We start from the raw sequence: 21663 nt of genomic DNA, 5'->3' as shown, positions 1-21663 counted from the left end.
AGCAGTGGAAGGAGCGTATTATAGGTTTTTCCTCAAAATCGAAGACCATTGTTCCCCTAAACAACCTCAGGACAAAACCAAACATACACCAATGTTAATATGACAAAGCATACTTGCAGCTATTAGAATAGCAAGTTATAATCTTAATAAATCAAAGCAGTAGAAACGAAACACAGAAAGAAAATTCCAATAGAATAACCCAGCAGCTGGAATGATGAAGACAAGCACAGTACAGCAGTTCATGGAACATACTTTGGTTTAATTCTCCATTCGTACATGGACTGTTAATTTTAATTGACCCCCCCTAACTATTAGGTAAAAATAAACCATAATACGGATTGCAGACACAAACTTCTCTACCTCTCTAGCACCTTGAAAGCATATTTGCATGCTGTTGCAACAGCCAGTGTGTTCCTGCACTCTTGACGCTACTCTGCACTCCAGTGGCTTACTAAGGCACGACAACATTTCTTTCCAAAATTTGCATAGAAGTAGTAATGGAGTACTGTTAGAATACTTTGCAAACATACCAATGCTAACGTGAGTACTGCTCTCTCCCTCATATCGGAACAATTAGCATATATATGATGCTGTTACTAGACGTAAACCTGAATTGCAAAACGGCCTGAACTGTTGTCACTTCCGTGGTGGCTGTTATTAAAAATACAAGCAAAGAGGTTTCTTAACTGTGTCAACAGCAGTTCACGTAAGTTAGGCCTACTCAACAACAGTGTTAGCATATGAGGGAGCTGGGGTTGTTTAGCCTGGAGAAAAGGAGTCTGAGGGGAGACCTTATTGCTCTCTACAACTACCTGAAAGGAGGTTGTAGCGAGGTGGGTGTCAGTCTCTTTTTCCCAAGTAACAAGGGACAGGATGAGAGGAAACAGCCTCAAGTTGCACCATGGGAGGTTTAAATTGGGTATTAAGAAAAACTTCTTCACCAAAAGGGTTGTCAGGCACTGGAACAGGCTGCCAAGGGAAGTGGTTGAGTCCCTATCCCTGGAGGTATTTAAAAGACGGGTAGATGTGGTGCTTAGGGACGTGGTTTAGTGGTGGACTTGGCAGTGCTAAGTTAACAACGGTTGGACTCAATGATCTTAAAGGTCTTCTCCAACCTAAATGATTCTATGAACTTTAGTTAACCCTATGCAATAAGTGAGTAGCTTGTTTATTATAACAGGAGTACCTGCAGCGTAAACAACTGATAGTCACTGTGAAAGCTGCAGAGGTGTCAGGAACCTTCCAGAGGAGCAGACTGTGAGCGCCAGCGCTGACCAACAGCCAGCTTTAGGTGCCATGTGAATTTGAACAAGTTCTCCGCCCAGTCCTATAATGCCTGGTGACACTTGGGAAGACAATCCAGGACATCCCACAACTCTACACGAGGACTATGCGTAGCATGGCTGAACTGCTACGCTGACTCTGCCCACTTCACTTCTAGAGCTTGTCACGTCTCCTGTTGAAGAGGGGAGTTGTGCAATTCATAAATTGCATGTATCTGTGATTAAAGTTTCAAGTGCTTTCCAAATCCATGTGGACTTCGCACTGTCATTTGGTCTTAAACCACAAAAACAGACTCATTAAGAGATTTGCAAATCATTAAGAAATTTAAAGATATGACCCTTGATAACTCAGTAACTTTACTCCCACTAAATTAAGAACATGTAAGAATATTACCAGTATTACCTACTTGCAACTACAAAAACCATTAGCAGTTTGTGTTTTTTAAAATGTAATATTGCTTCCAGCACTACATCTCTTTCTCTCTGCATCTTCAAAAATATAAGCTTTTACAAAATATAATAAAAATACAAAAAATAATAAATAAAAGGTTTGTATTTTGTATCTTTACAGTACTATACAGAAAAAAGGCCATTATGGCAAATATGCCCTTTCATAGAATCATAGACTCAGAATCGTTAAGGTTGGAAAAGACCCAACAAAAGAGTACAACTATTAACCTAGCACTGCCAAGTCCACCACTAAACCATGTCCTCGAGCACCACATCTATCCGTTCTTTAAATACCTCCAGGGATGGAGACTCAACCACTTCCCCAGGCAGCCTGTGCCAATGCTTGACCGCCCTTTCGGTGAAGAAGTTTCTCCTAATATCCAACCTAAACGTCCCCTGGCACAGCTTGAGGCTGTTTCCTCTTGTCGTATCGCTTGTTACTTGGGAGAAGAGACCAACCCCCACCTCACTACAACCTCCTTTCAGGCAGTTGTAGAGAGCAATCAGGTCTCCCCTCAGCCTCCTCTTCTCCAGGCTAAACAGCCCTAGTTCCCTCAGCCGCTCCTCATAAGACTTGTGCTCCAGACCCTTCACCAACTTCGTTGCCCTTCTCTGGACACAATCCAGCACCTCGATGGCCTTCTGGTAGTGAGGGGCCCAAAACTGAACACAGTACTCGAGGTGCGGCCTCACCAGTGCCGAGTACAGGGGCACAATCACCTCCCTGGTCCTGCTGGCCACACTATTCCTGATACAAGCCAGGATGCCATTGGCCTTCTTGGCCACCTGAGCACACTGCTGGCTCATGTTCAGGCGGCTGTCAACCAACACCCCCAGGTCCTTTTCTGCCAGGCAGCTCTCCAGCCACTCGTCCCCAAGCCTGTAGCGTTGCATGGGGTTGTTGTGACCCAGCACTGAGCCTTGTTGAATCTCATGCAGTTGGCCTCAGCCCAACGATCCAGCCTGTCCAGGTCCCTCTGTAGGGCCTTCCGACCCTCCAGCAGATCGACGCTTCCACCCAACTTGGTGTCATCTGCAAACTTACTGAGGGTGCACTCAATCCCCTCATGCAGATCATCAGTGAAGATATTGAACAGGACCGGCCCCAACGCTGAGCCCTGGGGAACACCACTTGTGACCAACCGCCACATGGATTTGGCTCCATTCACCATTCCTCCGAGACAGCCACCAATACATTGAATCACCCTGTACTTGCAATACCCTTAAGTACGGTTGCAGAGAAACAGCTGGAGGCAGTGAGAAAAGCACTGCCTCTGCCTTTTATTAGCAACCTAGCTTGACCAAGTTAAACGTACCATGAAACCACATCCTAAAGCATCTCATGAATGCATCTGTTTTTGCAAGCATTAAATTTTTCTCCTTAAAGGTATCTTAACAGCTGCATTAAAATGAAACACACATACAAAGAATACATCAAAATTTTACACCTGCAACTCAACACAGTATGCACAGAGTCCTGTTAAAGGCAGTTACATTAGCCAAATTTACATTAGCACAAATTTACATTTTGTTTTACCATTGTGTTACATTAGCACAAATTTAACAGGCTGCTCTCCTGGACGTTTGAAGAGACATTCCCAGTGTAGATGACCAGGATAAATGGTTTTTGTAGGCAACTACGAAGTGCAACACAGGATTAACTGTTACTCAGTTAAACTGCAGGCAGCCAGTGCATCGCCTTGGATATCAGTATTAGCGAAAAATCACCTCAAATGAGTAGTAACTGTAAGGATTTGGAGCAGGTCCAAAAAGCAATGCTATTGAAATCGCCGTTAGCCGGGCCCCCGGCCCACCCCGCCTCAGCCGCCCGCTCACGGCGGCGGGGAGGTGGGGGGTCTCCCTGCGGGCGCGTACGGCGGCTGGGAGCGCCCAGCCGGCTCCTCCGCCCGCCGCCCCCGCGAGGAGAAGCCAGCGGCCCTTCCACCCGCTGACCCGCCGCCGGCCCTCCCTCAGCCCCCGGCCCTACCTCGGCCACCGGCCCGGCCCAGCCCCCTCGGCACTCAATTGTCCCGCCGCCGGCTCCCGTCAGCCCGCTGGCCGCGCCGCGCATGCGCCGTGCGCACGACCGCCGAGTGCGGCGCTTCCCGCCCAACGCGTATGCTCCGGGGCGGTGCGCAGGGGCGGGGGGGGTGGTAACAGCGACCGCGCATGCGCAGTCCGTTCCGCCTGGGAAACTGCGGCGCGCCCGCTGGTGCTGACTGGCGGGGGGGGTGTTCGGCGCATGCGCGGGGCGCCTGTGCCACACACAGCATGGCGGAGCGGCCGCGTTCCCTGCTGCGCGGCCGTCGAGCAAGAGCGGCCGCAAAGGCAACCTCGGTTTTGCGACAGCGACTGGCGGCGGCAGCGGCGGCGGGCGGGGTGAGTGGTGGCTGCGGCCGCCGTGAGGGCCGGGCCGGGCCGGGCCGGGCCGGGGCGGGGCGGGGCGGGCTGCGGGGGACAGCGGGAGCGAAGCGGGTGGCCGTGTGGAGCTGGGCCGTGGGGCGGGAGGCGTGGCGCGGGGAGCTGAACGCTGGCCTGGCGTTGCTCGCCGCCGGCGGGTCTGGCGCCGGCACCTTCAGCCCCTGTGCCGGGCTGGCGGTGGCTCCGCCACCCTGACGAGGAGATAACGGTAAGCCCACAGGTTACCGCTGGTTACCTCCGCTTAGGTGCGGTAGCTCGGTGTCACGTTGCTGCTCCAGGTGTTTCCAGGCCACTTTTGTTCTCTGTGACCGAGGTCGCTGGCCGTCCCGAAGAGCCTCCCCAGGCATGGCCCCGAGGCCTCCCGCCTGCCTCTGCGGGGTCCCCGCTCCCCGCCAGGCCTCTGCGGAGAGCTCCTCTGGCCTTGGCCTTGCCGCTGTGCAGCAGCGTCCAGCCCTGCAGAGCCTAAAAGGTGCTCTGGGAGAGCCGTACCTTGTTCCGCTCTGTTTTGAGTAGGTTTTGCAGCAGGACAGCAAATGGAGGCGTTATGTAAAAATGTTCTTTGTCAAAGTAGTTCTAGTTTATTAGGTAATTCCTGGTAGAGGCATAGGCCTTAAATTAATCGTATATGTATCTCATATTGGTTATTATGGAGGGTTTTGTTGATTAAGTCAGTTTTTTACATCACTGTAAGCTGGTATCGCTATCCATTCATTCTTACCCTCTTCTGCTCCCTTTCTTTTACGCAAATGTTGATGACGCTCCACGATGTACCAGTCTGGGTAACTGAGCTGGGGGTGTAGCTCTACCGCAGCCTTAGCCACAGACACTGCTGCTGTCTTACTTTCCTTTCTACCCTGGCTGTGGTTTCTCATCCCCTGTCTTGTCCCACTTCCACAGTCATTGGAGCTTTTGCTGAGCCATCTACAAGGAAATCTTGCCTAGCAAATCAGTGAGTAGTTTTCTGTATAGTTAGTTGTCTGAGCCCGTTCAGGAAAGGGCCAAACTAAACCTTCTAATGGATTCATGGCAGGAAGTAGAAGAAGGCTAAGAGGACATTAATTAGTGGATAGATTGGCTTGAGCTACTGTAGGACAACTGTCAAAGTTAAAACTTTTTTTTCCAGTTCAGTCTTAAAACAGGTCAGTTACCCAGTGTGATACATCAAGCGGCTGTAGAATCAGCTTGTCTGTCACAGTTGAAGGGGTGAGGCTGCCTCTTTTGGTATTAATGCTGACTTAAACCGGCTTACAGTGACTGTGGAAGAATGGCATAAGACACCATAAAACATTGTTTCTGTATAGCAGGATTTAAAGCCCAGTGTATCTTTGTGAAAATACGAGCTGAAGCAATAGCATGTTTTAATGTCACCTCATCCCTGGGCCCTGCATAGATTGATTGTTCATCCAGCCACGCGGCACTTCTGGAGGTGCTTAGTGATGCACATCTGTAGTTCTGTCATGGTTCACTCCAGCCCTGCTTTGTTTTGTCACATGCAAAAGAAACAGTTTTTAAAAATCAGAAAGAAGTGTAGAAGTGAAAACGCAAATCACTCATCTGATCTCACTGTCCTGATTTTGACAATGGAATAGCTTTTATTAGTGCCAGACATTTAGTAAGCCGTGCCATTATGTTGTTGAGAACTACATCCCATCTGTATTCTCCCTGCTATTAATAGCGACACAAAATCCCCCTTTGAAGGCAGTGCAGGCCATAGCTCAAGGCTGTTTTTAGGCGGGCATCTGCTTGGCAGACAACATGGGATGACAGCTACTAAAAAAGGACTTCATATCTGTGAAGTCTGGGGGAAATTTTTGCATGTTAAAAACTATGAGGAGAAATAAAGTATATGTGAAACAATGGAAGTAAAATAGCAGGTAATAGTTTGGGCTTTTCCTGCCTTCTAGATCTGGCGCCTGCAAATTCCAGATATCCTTGCGGACAGTGTCGCTGGTGATGGGCAGGTGATGGGCAAAATTCTGGACCAGAGAAACCAAGGACAAGGCAAGGTTTGGAAACATTAGTGGAGTGTGGGAAGGCAGTGATAAATAACGTCGTTTCTAGGTGCAAACAAAAAGGAGTGTAACAATCGGTGATTTGTAATAGAAATAGAAAAAGGTTTTGAGGCCAAGTTGAGAAGAGAAAAGTTTCTGGGGAAGAGCAGAAGTTGAAAATTATGTCGTTTTGTGGTGGAAGTACTGAGTAAAGTCATCTGTACTGCTAGAGCGGATAGCATGTATCTGATGCTCTCCCTCTGCTTATCTGTTGATTAAAGTGCATCTCTTGAAGGTGGCAGAAGGTGAAACATCTCTGGTTCTTCAGATCAGGAAATTTCTACTGGAAGATGTCTGGGACTTCAGTGACAACCATTGTCATAGGTCTCAGACTCAAAGCCACAAGGATTCTGGCACTGTGTGGGATGGTGCTTCTCCAACATCAGTCTTGAAAACGTACTGAAGTTCTTATCAGAAACCCCCTTGATTGTATTTTTTGCCTCAGAGCTTCCATCCACTCTCCATTTGAACTCTGGTTTTGATTGGGGCTTTATGTATATATATTTAATAATATATTTTTATATATGTTTATATATATGTATAAATAATATATATTTTATATATATTGCCCAGGGATCCGCAACATGTGTGCAAAATGTAGCTTACAGCATCCACAATTACAGTAGAGCAGAAACCCTAGGACAGCAAAAATACTTGCAGTTCTGTTGACATATCTTGTATCGCTGTGAAGGTTTTCTGAAACCTGAATCCTCTGGGATCCACCAAGCCAAATCAAAGTTTTAGGCTCACAATTCAAATTATAGAATGTATATATGCTGTTTAACAGTTCTCCAGCATAAACATACTATATGTTTCAATGCTTTTGTCAGTATTGGGAACTAGTACTTGACTTCACATTCTGCTGCCAATAATTAGCATTGTTTTCCACTTTTTAAACTTTCCATTGTGGTCCTTGCTGTCCTTTCAATCACAGCTTTGTGCAAACATAATGCTCATTTTGTTCACTCTGAACTAGCAAAGTCCCGAATTTCCTGTCTTTGCAGGAGACCTGTAAAAACATACAAGGAAACAACAGTATAAAAAGAATTTTTTATCATCTTCATAATATGGTATTTTCTTGAGCAGACTCTTCTAAGACATGCAATGTCCATGCTGTGGCTGAAGGAATAGCATATCCCCAATACCTGTACATCTGGTTTGCCTGTGTTGTTGGTGCCAACGTAGCCACAGAAGCACAGAGCTGAACGCAGTCTGTGAAATCTGCCTGGGACCTTGTCAGGAGTCTATGTGGATTGCACTCCCTGCTGCAGTGGCAACGGTGTCACTAGATCACCTGGCTAGTAGGTGTCCCAGCTAATCTAAAGCTAGCTCAAGCATCTCTGCAAGCCATGGTGTTGGCTATGCGATAAACATGCCAGCAGAAATAACACACAATATGGGAAACTGTGTAGCAGATGATGTGTTTTGTATTTGGGTGATACGCATGCTTGCTTGTGTTATGCGTGCTTTCTTTTCAGGTTTTATTAACTTTAATCTTAGCAAATACCCTTTTAATGCAGGCACCTTTCATAATCAGTGAAGATATGCTTTGATACTCAGATATATAAGATCTTCTGAATTCCAGATTTATATTGTATTCATGAAGAGGAATTGCGAAGTTCTTTTTTCCCTTTAGAGCGAAATTTGACATTAGTCCTTAAAGATCCTTATTGTTCTTACACAGTTCTAATTCAGATTGCGATTCTCTTTGAATGTCATATTGCAATTGCTAGATATCAATTTAAGGGATTTAAGTGATTACATCCTTTTTAATTTTTTTAAGTGAGCAGCCTTAGTTATGCTACACATCAGAGCAATGTTATTTGTCAATACAATGAACTTGACTGTAATAGTTTTGTTTTAAAAATGAACTGTGTATCATGTCCAGATAAAACCAGGTTAGATAAGAAACTTTCATCTTTTTAAGGAGTATAATTTTACCAGATTTCAGTTGATACTTTTCAATAATATTGAATTCTGTTGTCTTCAATCTTACAAACAAATCTGTAAGCTTCAAAATTAAATGGCAGCAGGGTGTTCAGTTTTGTGATAAGTATCTGCATCAGTAATAATTGAAAAAGAGACTGATGATTCCTGCCCCCCCCCCCCCAGTCTAGTCAGGTCTCTTGTGTCGAACTGTAGGTTTTACAGTGGCTTGCTTTGGAAAGTTTATCTATTCAAGCAGCTGGTTGGTTAGACACAGGACTCAGTAGCTTAGGAAACACTACTGAGCCTTTTTCTTTCTAATTTTTCTCATAGGCATAATAAAGCAGTGAAGAGAAACCAAAGGAAGGAAGTATTACATGTCTTACTGATCAGAAAACTATTTCTGAATTATTTGGGCAAACTATGTATATATGTAGTAAAATCTAAAAAGGTAGGATTCCTTTTCTGCTTTATTTAGAAAACCTCATAAATAATGAAAAATTCTTTTATGAGTCTCAGTGGGGTTACGAAAGTAATTTTGTATGTTAAGGAGGAATGTGAAGTCTAAAACATTTTCTTTTAAGTGAGTTCTGTGGAGTCTTACCAAATTCTATGAGGCTTTTTGTGATAGGATTTTGATGAAGGCAGATTGCCTGATAGTTCTTTTTCAAAAAACAGTTTTATAAAATAGACTCTGTAGGAGGAGACCGTAGCTCCTCATGATTTCAGGGTTAGCTGCCGTTTTGGCTCCCGAATATTAAGTATTTCTCTAGGCAGGTGGAGTTTTCATGCTGTTCCCTCTGGAATGGAAGTGTACAATGAGTAGAGAATCTTAGCCTTTTTTTTTTCAGCATGAAAGCAACACATTAAGTGATGTGCAGTTCATAAATACAAAATCTGCTGGCTGAAAGTAGCACAGCTATTGTCTGTAATGATGCTGTTTTGTAAGTTTGTTAGGCGTTATATAAAAGGCATGAAAATGGAATTTTGCATTTGAACTTTTATGATGTTTATGCTTCAGGTAGAATTCAAGTAAAGAGAAACTATATGTTTCAGAGTGGCTGCTAGAACTATGTTCAATAACAGGGTTCAGAACAAGCATGGCTCACATATCTGGTAAAGCTTTTGCTTTCAGAATGCAGAGAATCTTGATATAAAATTGGGCTTCTGACATCCAGCAGTACAATCCTCAAATTCTTAAAGTCTCCAAAGTATGTAAGTGTTTGCATTCTCGCCTGTAAAGTTCTGTATTCATGTTAAGTTCTCCATATTTCTAGAATTGCTTCCGGGCCTTTTTGTGGATCTAGCCATACGGATTCAGGACAAACACACATTCTCTGTGTTGTTTTAATAGGTTGAAACTGTGTGGAGAGCATGGGTTATGATATCGAGCGTTTCGTTGGCTATGTTAATGAAGGGCTATTATGCTCCATCTGCCGTGATGTGTTAGAAGATCCGTTACAGGCTCCTTGTGAACATGCTTTCTGTACTGCGTGTATACATGGATGGCTTGTTCATCACAGTAACTGCCCTGAAGACAGGCAAATGATTGATGTATCTTTGCTACGACCTCTGTACAGGTATACAATCATCTTGCTGTATGTTGAACTTACATGAATTTGGGATTTCTCACCTTTGCTTCCACAGCTTCATGTCTTGTCCTTTTCTGTCGCTCAAATTGTCTTTACTCAATATGCCTATCGCAGAAACTAATGACTTGCGTGAAAGCATTAGAATTTTCTATTTATTATAACTAACTTTCGAGGTATTAACGTTTCAAAATGGAAATAGCACTTAGTTTGTTCTCCACATGCTGATTCTAGATATCTGTCTGGATATTATTCTGAATGTCTTCTACAGCACCAAAACTTTCCCATACTTCTTTAGAGAAAGCAGGCAAAGCAAGTCTTGACAACAACAGTCACTAAACACCATATCTTTTAGTTTTCTTTTCAGTCTTACCTAGGCACTGTAGTGGGGTTTGTAATGAATAATTCCTGTAGATATGAACCAAACTTCTCGCCTTCAAATCCTTTTTTAAAAAGGGCTTTAGCCATGAGAATATCTGTCTTGAGCCACCTCGTCATGTAAAGCAGGCTGTTTTCACAAGTGTCTTCCGTAATTGGTCAGGGAGTTGGACTAGATGATTGTTGTAGGTCCTTTCCAACTGTGCTGTTCTGTGCTGTTCTGTTCTATTCTATTAATTCCTGCTATTGCCAGCACACAGAGGTTCATCAGTAGACACTGCTTGCTGTTTAACCCCTGCATTGTCTAATCTTGCTCAGATTAACCGTTACGTTGTGTTTAAAACCTTCAGCCACGGGCATTCAATTAACTCCTTTTGTACTCCGAGTATTTTTGTGACTAAGGAGATTTTACTGCATGGACAATTCAAGTATAGTGTAGACAGAGCCCTAGAGTTTAATTTATAGATTGTTTTGTCTGTACTCGCTGTGGTCAGCTTGGTTTGGCATGGTTAGAAACACAAATTAAAACTTAAATGATCAATGAATAGCCTAAGTGTTTGTTATTGGTAATATCTGCTGAGCTAGTGAAAGATCAGTTAAAAATTTATTCAAAAATAAAGAATTCATTTGGACATTAAATTTTGGAGACTGAATTTTTCCTTTCATGTTTTTGCTTTTAAGCCTGTTCTTTTCCAATATGGTAACTTGAATTCTAAGAAAAAAAAAATTAAACTGACTATTCACAAGTTTTCCTAATGGAAATTAGAATCTTACTTTCTTTTCCCAGAAGTTGAAAATACAAATTTTGCAATAATGTTTTTCAGTTTTTTTTTTTTTTGCACGTAGATATATGAAAAATGATTTAAACCGTCTTCAGCTACATTGCAAAAACAGAGAGTATGGCTGTGAAATGGTTTGTTCTCTGGAGTCTATAGACAGGCATGAAAGGGAGTGTGAATACAGTCAGATACCTTGCTCCAATGCCGGTGAGTAACATTCGAAGAAGTTGAATCCTTTGTATTCAGAAAACATGTGTTTGCCATTTTTCTGTCAACAGAATGCCAATAACGGGTGTTATTTCCAAACAGAAATTCAAACCTTTAGCATGGTCTACTCTTTACAGCAGTCTTTTTGAACAGAATTTGTTACCAATTTATGGCAATCATGATCATTAGCAACAATTTCTTATCCAAGAACTAACCAAAATGAATGAGAATGATGGACTTAAAATTTATGAAAATATAGTAGTGCATTTGCTTTGCTTTCTGGTAAGTTCTGAGTTTGTATTTCAATTCTGACTGTTCGTTTTGATGTTTGTAATAGCACCTACAGAATGCTTCTGGATCACAATTTATTTCTAAAACGGCTGCTTGCCTGGTGCATGTGCAGCCGCTCACTCTGTCTCGTGGTTTTAACAAAAACTTATCTTGGAAATTAGAAGATTAAACATTAAGACTACAGACTTCAAGTTTAGAGTGTTAAATATAGCAATAAGTTACATAGTGTTCATTTTTGGTTCCCTACATTTTATTTTTAATCACTACAGATTTGTAAAGTTTGCGTCTTAGAATTTATGTGGGATTTTTTTTTTTGCATCAGTTATTAAATGTTCATAAACAAATGTTCTTTTTTATTTATGTGGTCTAATATGTTACACACAAGACCAACCAATGGTCAGGAAAACAAGGTTACATTCCATCTCACCCAGATCTCTCTTACTACGTGTCTTTGGACCTTTTTTTCCTAAATTTGATAACCTAATTTTTTTTACATATGTGCATTCTTCTTCAATTCCAGTCACTGCAGTCTGTGGTGGAAGTGCAGGCAGGCTGCTGGAGTCTTAGCTTGGCATCAGTGTTGTCATTACTGAAGTTGCTTTAATGCCAGACCAGTAGTAGACGACTACAGAAAATACATACTTTTAGTTTTTCAGTATTTTCAGTTACTTGATAAATATTTTAATAAGACTCTTTAAGAGTATTTTATTACTAGTTATTTGTGTTATAACTATCCCATTTCATGTTCTAAAGAAATCACTTTTTTCATTGCTTTAACAGATTGACAGTTGCTTAGCTCAGGATATTGCAGCTTGCTTGCTTGAGTGCTTTTGTTTGAAATTAATTAAAATGCTTTTGTTAGTTGTGAATGACTGGCTTACCTTACTGTTCCCTGTTCAGGTTGTACAGTTCAGATTGAACGACGTAACTTAGATGGTCACCTGGCAGTGTGCGAATATCGGAGCCGTGAATGCCCCAATGGTTGTGGTTACACCATTCTCAGTGCAGAAGACACACAGCATAATTGTGTAGCAGAGCTAAGAACTGAGCTAGAACTACTTCGGTACAAATCTTCTGTTTCTTTGATGTTTGTGTTAGTCTGGGCCTAAAATCACTGCATAAAGCACTTGAAATAATAGCGCTGGATTCCGGTATGTGTTAAATAGTCTGTTAATTACTTGATATTAATGGGCCAGAGTATTATTATGTGTCAGCATAGACTTTAAATTCTTACTGTTTTGATTTTTTGCTGTTATTTTTCTTGTCCAAGTTATCATAAATCCTAAAATACCATTGCTTGCAGTTGAACTGCAAGCTGACTATATAAAATGTCAAAATACCTAACAAGAACTGGAATGAAGGTGATAATTTAATTTTTCCATTGGCCTGACATAGACCCAAAGTCGCATTATTTAATCATTATGTTTAGTTTTTATTTTTTTACAAATTCCAAAGATAAAAATCTGTAATTATTTTGGCAGGTACAGACTGGTAGATTAAACCTCTGAGGATCTAATTTTCAATTTTGATTAAAATCCTGGCAGATTAATAACAGTTGGTGAATATGACTCTTCTTACCGGCATCCTCTTTTTCCTCTTATATATGTTTCTGTAGCTTTCCCTTTCCATGATGTTCCAGCTGGACTGTTTTTTTCATGCTCCTTCCCATTTCTATCTTTCAACTCACTGTCTAAGTCTTGTGGTGTTGAACATTGCTGTGAAGTCAGGCTCAAACCTGTTCTGAATGCATTGAGACACGAGGGATTCTGCTACCTAGTTTCTGAACTCAAAAGGCTAATGTAGTAACAACAGCTGGGTTTTGGCTGTGAACCTGTATGAGCGATTAGGTTATAATAATTTACTGCATACTATCATTTAGTGTCGACCATAAAAGTACGCGTTTAGCAATACTATAGTATTTACACTTTTCATCTTGACTGCCTGTGCTTAGTAATACTAAGCAAGTGCATACTATAAGTAAAAGGCAGTAAATCATTTAAAGTCATAAATACATGATCTTGAGCTCATAGAATTATTTCAGGACTATGATACAGTTGTCCCCTATATTGGCTGTCCGTGGACACTTTAGGTGTCCCCTGGGCACAATGCACTTTTTTATGCTAGTTTTATTTAAATTAATAAATAGTACTATACTGCCTCTAGAGAGGTGTCCTGTAGAGTGTGATGGGAATCGGATCGGGCTGTTTGGCTGCAAGAAGGCTTTCCGGAATTTGAAAATCATTTTTTTTTTCCATGCTTACAAGACCTAACAAGGAAAAATAAACTTTTTAGGTCAGAAATGATCTGCAGAGTGGAGGAGGCAAAACATGAGATGGAGTCAAGGTTAGATTCACAGAGAAGGCATATGGTCCAAAAAGAGAGTATTCTGCAAAATGAAATTGAAGAACTAAAGGTAAATATGATCATTTTATTTTCTTTTTTTTTTTTCCTAACAGTCTAGCTTTTTGCTTTTGCCAGTAGTAGTCTCTTATTTTGTAAATGTAGTCTCATACAGATGAGAATTACATGAAGCAAAACAGGTGTTAGCACAGTGCTTTGCCTAGGCTTATCATCTCTGTTGAGAAGCAGGCTGAGTGCTGTATTCGTGTGGTTTTTCTGCTTCAAATTCATTTGGAGCTAACCTGTACCAGGGCTGTGTTGTACATAACATGTCAGCAAATCAGTCTGAAACTCATTTTCAGTGTCTAAACATAGGGCATACAGCACAAATCGGATGTAATGAAATATTCAGCTCCTTTTTTAGCGCTGCCCAAAGTGGCTTAATCCAGTGCTATTTACACTATGGTTCAGCTGTAATCAGAAGGTTGGAAAGTTGCACTGTAAACTTAATCAAGTAATGAGCAAGGCTGTCTTATCTTTTCATTTATCCAGTTCTTCTTATATCACAGAAATGGATATGGTTTATAGTTTACGTTTTTATTTTTACCAGATTTGATGTTAAATCCTTGAAGAATGTATCTGAACATAACCAAAACCTTATTTTGGTTGGGGTCTTGAAATACAAAATTTAAGCAGCAACTGGATAAATCCACTCTTTCTTATTATGTTTTATAAGAAACTTTTTGCACTTTTAGGAAAACTGTATTGGAATCTTTGAAACAAGACCATCTCAGAGGGTGAATGCCTGGATGGTGTCTCAAATTGTTTACATTTGTTCCGCTATCAAAAAATTATTTTGGTGTTGCTTATTCTTTATAATCCATCACCCTACATGGATGGCCGATTCAACTTCATACCATCATCACTAGAGAAGAGATGTTTCTTGCAGTAAATTTGTATTTGCGTTTCAGAGTCAGATGTCACGAATGATGTCAGATGTACGCTCTCTGATGGCTGCAGAGAGACAGCACCGTCAAGAGCTGGAACAGGCTGAGCTGGAAAAACGGGAACTAATGGAGCTGCTGAAGGGGCTGCAGAAGGACTGTCGATTAACGACTACAGAAGGAAGCAGGAAGTCAACAAATTTCCGCCCTCTAGCACGACTAGAGAGTGTAAAACGAAAACCTAGGGAAGTTACAGTTATCTAAACAGAAGTAAGCTCAAAAAGCATTTTCTTCTAATTTCTGTGACCATCTGGCAAACTTTTCTACTTTCTGTGAATGATTGGTAAACTGTGTATTGTTTCTGATTTACTTGCTTTCTTTCTAAATCTAGATTACTATATTTCCTCTTGGCATAACAACAAATGAGGGAATTTTCTCTTAGGGAATACTGGGCATTAAAACCAATAATTGGCAAATACTGTTTTAGCTACTGTTTTTATAAAAAGGGGGGAGGAGACTTGATTTGTTGTCTCTTCAGTGCATCATTTACAGGAGTCTTTCAAGCCTGAAAGCTAGAGCCTTTTAAAGTCAAAGATATTTAAAGCTTGTTTCCTTCCGGGTCATTATAGTCTGTTTAAGTCTAGTTTATGCTTCTACTTGAAACAGAAGGAAAATGTGATCATCAGTGATGAGACATTTGGGAGGTACTTAATTTTGGGAAAAGTCAGTAATAGAATTAGCAAGTCAGTAATTGAAATTAATAGATTTTGTTTGTTTATAGGCTGTAGAAGGTCTATTTCAAAGGTGGAAAGAAAGCACTTTAAATTGTAATTCTACTGCTATATAACAGCTTCAGGTGAGGTTGACTTCTACTTTAGAGCTTCTCTAATTTCCCAGGCTGATACACACTTAAGAGACTAATAGCAAAGCCCAAGGTAAGAGAGTCCTTTAAAACCTTTTAAATACAAGTGTGAGTAACTTGGAGCTTGTGGGAGGGGATCTGCATTTTATTTAAAAATTTGAAGCTTTTATATGTGAAAGTATCAGCTATTTCTACAGGGTCCTTTAAGCTTAAGACCAGCCCATTCAGTACTCAATATCTTTAAAGCGTATATAAATGCCTTGAGTATCCTTCATTTTCTTTTGGCAGGTTTAAGGCTACTTGAACATTAGTATCCACAACAGATGAATATTTGCACAGTCACTTGGACTTCGGACGTCTTTATAGTACTTAAGTTTGCAACAGTGTAAGAGCTAGGATTTTTTTTAACAGACCCACAAATACTGAATCAAGGGGGCATTTATCTGGAAGGACTGCATGAGAAATCTGTACAGTTCAAAGACTTTTCTCTAAGCTTCTTACACAGCCTGTTCATGTTGTTTTCAGTGCTATAATTAAGCCATATTCTGTCCTCTGTTGCAGCTCTTCAGTGGAGTAACTAGGGGAGAACCTGGCCTCCTGTTTACTGAATGTGCTAAATCAGTTTTGAACTTTCAGGAAAATGTGTGCAGGTGCAACAATCTGAATAAGCTGATTTTATAGTTTAGAAAGCAAATACATTACTGTGCATGCCTTGCTGTCGCTCAGAGCAATGCTTTTACGGCTAACAGCATAACCAAAGAGAGAGGCAGCAACCGTCTTTAGCACACACTACATTATGAAGACTTGCAGTCAGAGCTGTCTTAATTTCAGGCATTAATAAATCTTCCTAACTTGCTGTTTCTTTAATACCACTGAAGCAGATGTGCACACGTTCAGGTCTTGTGCATTTAAAAACTGACAGAAATAACTCTTCTGTAAAAGTTCGGGGGGGTTTTTTGTGAAAGAAAACATTCATAGGAGGAGTTATGTCCAAATATTTACTTGTTTTCAGTCTTTATGTTCTAGATTAAATTACAATCATTGACAGTATGTAGGTCACCAACTCATGACATAGCATATCTCTTAAGCAGCCATGTTTAACAATCTGAAACAGTAGAACGGTAGCTGTGATTTGGGAGGGCCTTCATTCACACTGAACATTCAGTGGTCAATTCACAGACATCAGTGTGCGTGTTAAAGCTGTAGGTAGAAAGTAAGAAAGCTTTTATGATCTTGCATTCTAAATAAGCAAGCTGTTTGTGGTCTGTGTCTTCTTCAGCATTCACACTAATTTTGAAGCTTCTTGGCAACACCAGACTTCATGCTATTAGAATCAATATATTTTCAGGATGTGCTTTTCTGTGTACTGTAGCTGTGTGGTTCTGTGATGTGACTTTATCTACTTTGCTTAACGTGAAAGAAGAAAATTCCTTCAAAATCCTACAGAACGCAGATGAGCAGGATCATCTTTACCACATTGGAGGGCAGTAATGATCACCCAATCTTTTCTGTTATTATTAAAGCAAGTTATTATTAGCTCTGTGCTTTCTCCATAATGGGATCTCTGCATTTGTTTGTTTTAGGAATTTCACCCACTTATTTATGACTAAATTCCTTCTAATGTAGGAAATAGGGTTTATTTAATATTTACTTAGCATTCGGTCTGCTGTCTGTCCCCTAAGTGGCGACATGAAACTGCGTGAGAAAACGCATCGTAGGTGGTAAGGAAGGACTTTCTGCTGCGCGATCTACGTAGCTTCCCGTTGCCAGCTCTGGAGAGTCTGAACTTCCAGCGCTGAAATGTCGCAACGCTTCGGGCCCACCTGCTGCTGGAATGACCTGTCAGCCGGGCTTTCCTTAGCAGCCAGAAGCACTTGCAGGGAGGTTTTCGATGGGCACGTACTAACTGATGGCATCGGATCCCTCCAGGTACTTTAAGCTCAATCCCATTCCTCAGTGTTGATCACTGTTCTGCACTTATGATTCTCCTCTGCTACCGAACCACTCACAGGGTGGTGTATGCTTAAGTATGGTCATCATTTTACCTGTCTTTAAAATTAACTAGGCTGAAATTAAATAGCCCATTATGTTAATATTTTATCTGGTTTTAGCTTTTCCAGTCTCATGTATTACACAGCTCTTAATAACAGCTGGCAGAAGCAAGGAATTTTTTTCTTTCTTTCAAATAGTCTGTTAATCCTTTTTATAAAAACTAAGGGTCCAAATATTGTAGTGACTTAGTGTAAGAGAAGACATTCAGGTGGAAATGCTACTTCCCAAGTCGCGATGGTCTCTTAGGAGTATATGAGAGATACTGCTGAAAGCGCATTACGGGAGGGTTCCAGCAGGGACTGACTGGTACTCGTATTCTCATACCAAATCACACTCGGATCACTTCCATTTCCTCACAGGTGGAACCGTGCTGAGTGCAAGGTGAACGGTTACTCAGGCGGACCAGCAACCGTACAAGCAGTTGTTGTATTTTTAGTTGCTTCTACTAGGACTTTGCAGGTAGGAAAGGGAGAGCGAAGACTGCGGAGCAGGGAGAGCGGAGAGCCCGACTGTCTTCCCTCAGCCCCAGAGCAACGCTGCCGCAGCACCAGCCTGTGCGCCAGCTAGCTTACCAGTGTCGACTGCTACAATTAACGGAGCATTAGAATTAAAAGGAGATTAAATCTTTAGCCACAAGTAAGCGGGTACTAAATGTAATAGTACCAAAACTGTGAGATTCGCAAACAAAACTCGGAGAGAGCAGTCTGTTAAGTAATGTATGTGGGATTAGAAACTATTACAAGGAGTTGAGCAAATCCTTATCCTGCATTAAACTGGGTGAAAAAGAATAACACTAAGGATGTATTTAGAGAAATTAATATTTTAAAGCGAGTGGTGAGTCTTTGAAAGAAAATCAACATTTACATATTTATTCTGAAGACCCAAGAGGCCAATTACAAATACGTTTAAACCAGTTCCCTCAACTGACTTCTTTGCTTAAGAAGTCAAATTCAAGACAAAATACTGTTTCCTCTGTTTCCTTCAGCATTAAAGCCGCGTTCCCTGTTCTCCTGCACTCCTCCCAGAGGAAAAAGTTCTCGGTGGTCTTGGCCAGTATGGACCATTGCTGCTCGGATTCCTTTATTGGGAAGAGGAACAGTAATTCTGGGGAGAGCTTCTGGTAGGTTTAGATGAGATTCAGCAAAAGGCATGGAACTGAGACCCCTGCATCTGGTGCAGGAGTGGCAAGGAAGAACTTTGCTAGACTTCCTAATTAAGGTGGCAGATTTTTAATTAGTATGATTCTAGTACTAGATTAACAGTCTCATACGAGATAAATTAATTGAACAGCACATATATACAGGAGTTTCTTGTCAGCACAGAAGGGAATGGAATTACAGTCAAGCAAAGTACCTAATATAGTGAAGCATTTTGACTGGCCAAAAGTGGTTTTGTATCAAATATACTTAGGTGTTTTTAAGAAGTTTAATGTATTAATAGATCCCAGGTGGCAAATGGTTCCTAAGAGACACAGAAATGGGGGTAGCCTTGCAAATTAAATTTTCCATGTGCTGTCTTCTTGGATGTTTCTGGCATGGTGCTTTTCCATAGCCCTTTTACTTAGGAGTGCTGGATGGTGTTTAAAAGGAGCAGTGCTAGCCTTGCCTTTCTCCCGTACTGCTTGTCGGATGAAGGATGGTAGGTCGGGGAGATTTTACCACAGAGATAGATGCCTTTATAAAGACCTACACTTCTATGCAACTTTCTACCAGCAAATAAACATTGAACTGTCTTCCAGCATTATGGTTCACTGCCAATCTATTTACATTTTCTATCTTTGTATACACAAGAAGGATAAAGCAGTGCTTAACAGACCTTAATCTCTAGTCTGTAAAATAAACAGTAACGTTATTTGTATCACTTTGAAGTACACTTTGTATAAAAGTTAAACTAATAAAGGGTCTATGCCATAGTTCATGCAGTTTGGTTCCTTCCTTTCTGTTGCGAAGTTTGAGAATCCTGGTGATCGGATCAAGTAGCGTACTCCAGGAATGCCGGCTGCAGAGCACAGAAGTCACGAATAAACTGCAGCATAGGGCCAGTGCCCCGGAGCACGTAAGGCTATCTCCCTTCCGCACGACGTTTTGCCAAAGAGAGGGAATATATAGCAATACAGGAGGCAGGGATTTGATCAAAGAGTATCCCTTCTCAAGGAATTTTTTTTTAATCCTGCCTCACAGATGGGAGTTTGTGAATGGGGCGAGCAGCTGTTCTGAGGGAGAGAAGAGCTTTCCTAGATGGGGAGAGAAGTTGAAAACTCCTATCAGAGGATGACAGCCCAGTCCTGCACAGACAGCAGGGCAATGAACAGGAAGAAGAGAAACAAAAATAATGCCCTATCCATCAACTAAAGGCATCTCCTCCCTAATGCAGGTTTTTCATATACACTGCAAGAGCCCAGATGGGATGTGAACGTGTAAGAACAGGAAAACGAGAGCTGGTCAGCGTTCTGTACTTCAGAAGCTGTAATCTAGGGCTGCAGTTGCTTAAACGAGAACCATCTGGACACAGGGCACACCACAGCATGAGTTTGCTGCGTGCAGTACTCTGCTCTAAGTGTCTCGAGCATATTCTCTTACCTGACGAGAGGAGTTATTCACTGGGGGGGAAAAAAAAGGCTGAAAGCTGGCACGTCACAACTAGGGAGAGCAGCACAGAGCTTACAGGTAACCTGCTTATACCTATCCATCTGCACCTGCCCTTTGGCCAGTAAAGAGTAATAAAGCCTGCATAGCTGCTACGGATTTTGGCAGTAAAAAAAGGCGCACGCAACTTGTTTCACCGTTATCCCACGCCCAAACTACGCCTTTGTCTGTCCGTTAAGGAGGAGGTTAGCTGCACGACGGCAGTTCTCGCACATTCCAGCCAGAAGCGCAGCCTCCGTCAGGCCTCTCTCCTTCGTCTGCCTCTCGCCCCGCACGGCCGCAGGCAGGGCTTCAGGAGGAAGAGCTGCAGCGGCCAAGCGTTCTGCTCCCCCGGTAAGCGCACGATTCACAAAGCAGTATTTTGACATTGGCATTAGGCGCTTCCAGTGTTCTGGTGCTCCAGTCAGGAAACAAAATTTGAAAGTTTCTTTTTGGGCAGAGTATAAAGAGCAACATTTAATGCTTGAAGTGTCATTTACTCGTGGTAGGAATCCAGTTTAAAAGAGCAAACCAAATAACTCCAAGTTTTAAACAACGTTATTTCAAGTTGAATTTATCCAAAAAAGGAACCACTGTGCATTGAAGGGTTACAGAACTAAATTCATTTAAAAAAAACAAATATGATAGACATATACTTTTTTTCAAGTTTAACTAAATTTACAGAGCTTGCATACATCAAACCATTTAACCAACCCTTTATTTCCTCCTGGTTTGAAAATTACTACTGCGACATGCCATATATTTTAAACTTTCAAGAACCAGTACTGAATATTTACATATTTATTCCATGCTTGACACTTTACTTTTCATTTCAAATTCCCTGACAGAAAACATGATTCGTATCCCTGCTAGTTTCCAACACAGTAAAGTTTCTAAAAAAATAAAACAGCCTTAAACGCATGGTCTAAAGGAGCTAGTCAGCTTTAAAAATATTTATGCAGCGCTCCTTAAAAAAATAGCATTAATACCTGTAATGCCTGTGAGAGCTCCAGCCATTTTAGTCATTACAATTGCGTTGTTAGTAAAATTACATCTTCCTGTTATTTTACCATTCAGAAAGCTGTTGAAAATCTGAATTTTTGTTCATGTTATTTTAAACAATGTTAAAGCGCATACCTTTCTGAACCGGTACCATTCCCTTCAACTGCACTCAGTCAACTACAAGTTAAGTTTACCACTTTCATAGGTTACGTCAATTGACTTTGTGCAAACTCATCACCTCTCCAACGGTGGGACGCTGTCCCCCAGTCTCCACACAAAGTACACATAACAGGGGCCTTCTGTGGTTCAAAGAAAAACCTACTTCATTTAGCCAGGCAGTAGAAAGCTTAAAAAAAAAAATATTCAATTTAAAGTATTATCATACTTTAGAAACACTTAAAATAGGGTGTTAAAGTTTATGATTCTAGGCAGATGAGCTGTCCAAAGTAAATTAAGATCACTTA

At 41.4% G+C, this 21663-nt stretch overlaps 2 protein-coding genes across 20 annotated transcripts in view; one reads left to right on the top strand and one right to left on the bottom strand.

Moving 5' to 3' along the window:
• RAD54B (RAD54 homolog B) overlaps positions 1 to 3841 on the bottom strand; it is a 67254-nt gene extending 63413 nt beyond the window's left edge. For both annotated transcript variants that reach the window (XM_087749923.1, XM_087749934.1), the window contains exon 1: positions 3721 to 3841. The gene's annotated coding sequence lies outside the window, so the exon portion shown is untranslated. The remainder of the gene's footprint in view (positions 1 to 3720) is intronic.
• A 132-nt stretch (positions 3842 to 3973) lies between these two features.
• LOC104016420 (RING finger protein 151) lies at positions 3974 to 20878 on the top strand. 18 transcript variants are annotated; one of them, XR_015702959.1, is made up of 9 exons: positions 3974 to 4112; positions 6059 to 6155; positions 7292 to 7506; positions 9486 to 9711; positions 10945 to 11084; positions 12276 to 12438; positions 13668 to 13788; positions 14687 to 17450; positions 19754 to 20878. XR_015702959.1 is itself a non-coding variant. In XM_087749908.1 (9 exons), exons 4-8 carry the CDS (start codon positions 9506 to 9508, stop codon positions 14921 to 14923), a joined length of 867 nt encoding a protein of 288 aa, XP_087606034.1. In that variant the 5' UTR covers positions 3974 to 4112; positions 6059 to 6155; positions 7292 to 7506; positions 9486 to 9505; the 3' UTR covers positions 14924 to 14929; positions 17204 to 19485. The 18 variants fall into 18 exon arrangements, 16 of the variants coding, with proteins under 16 accessions (XP_087606034.1, XP_087606018.1, XP_087605918.1 ...); XR_015702957.1 differs by lacking the exon at positions 19754 to 20878 and adding an exon at positions 17933 to 19485; XM_087749908.1 differs by lacking the exon at positions 19754 to 20878 and having other exon boundaries at positions 14687 to 14929; positions 17204 to 19485.
• Positions 20879 to 21663: the final 785 nt, after the last annotated feature.

The sequence above is a fragment of the Nipponia nippon genome, unplaced genomic scaffold (assembly GCF_047370975.1).
Source record: "Nipponia nippon isolate SJK-2023a ecotype South Korea unplaced genomic scaffold, ASM4737097v1 scaffold_1, whole genome shotgun sequence".
Classification (NCBI taxonomy): domain Eukaryota; kingdom Metazoa; phylum Chordata; class Aves; order Pelecaniformes; family Threskiornithidae; genus Nipponia; species Nipponia nippon.
The sequence above is the reverse complement of the archived record's forward strand: the minus strand, read 5'-3'. Positions and strand labels throughout refer to the sequence as shown.

Bases quoted from the DNA above. Each gene is read 5' to 3' on its own strand.
- LOC104016420 (XM_087749811.1), top strand. From the start codon at position 9,506: ATGGGTTATGATATCGAGCGTTTCGTTGGCTATGTTAATGAAGGGCTA. The intron at 9,712-10,944 runs GTATACAATCAT...TTTTGCACGTAG, and splicing joins TTGCTACGACCTCTGTACAG to ATATATGAAAAATGATTTAA. The intron at 13,789-14,686 runs GTAAATATGATC...TTTGCGTTTCAG, and splicing joins ATGAAATTGAAGAACTAAAG to AGTCAGATGTCACGAATGAT.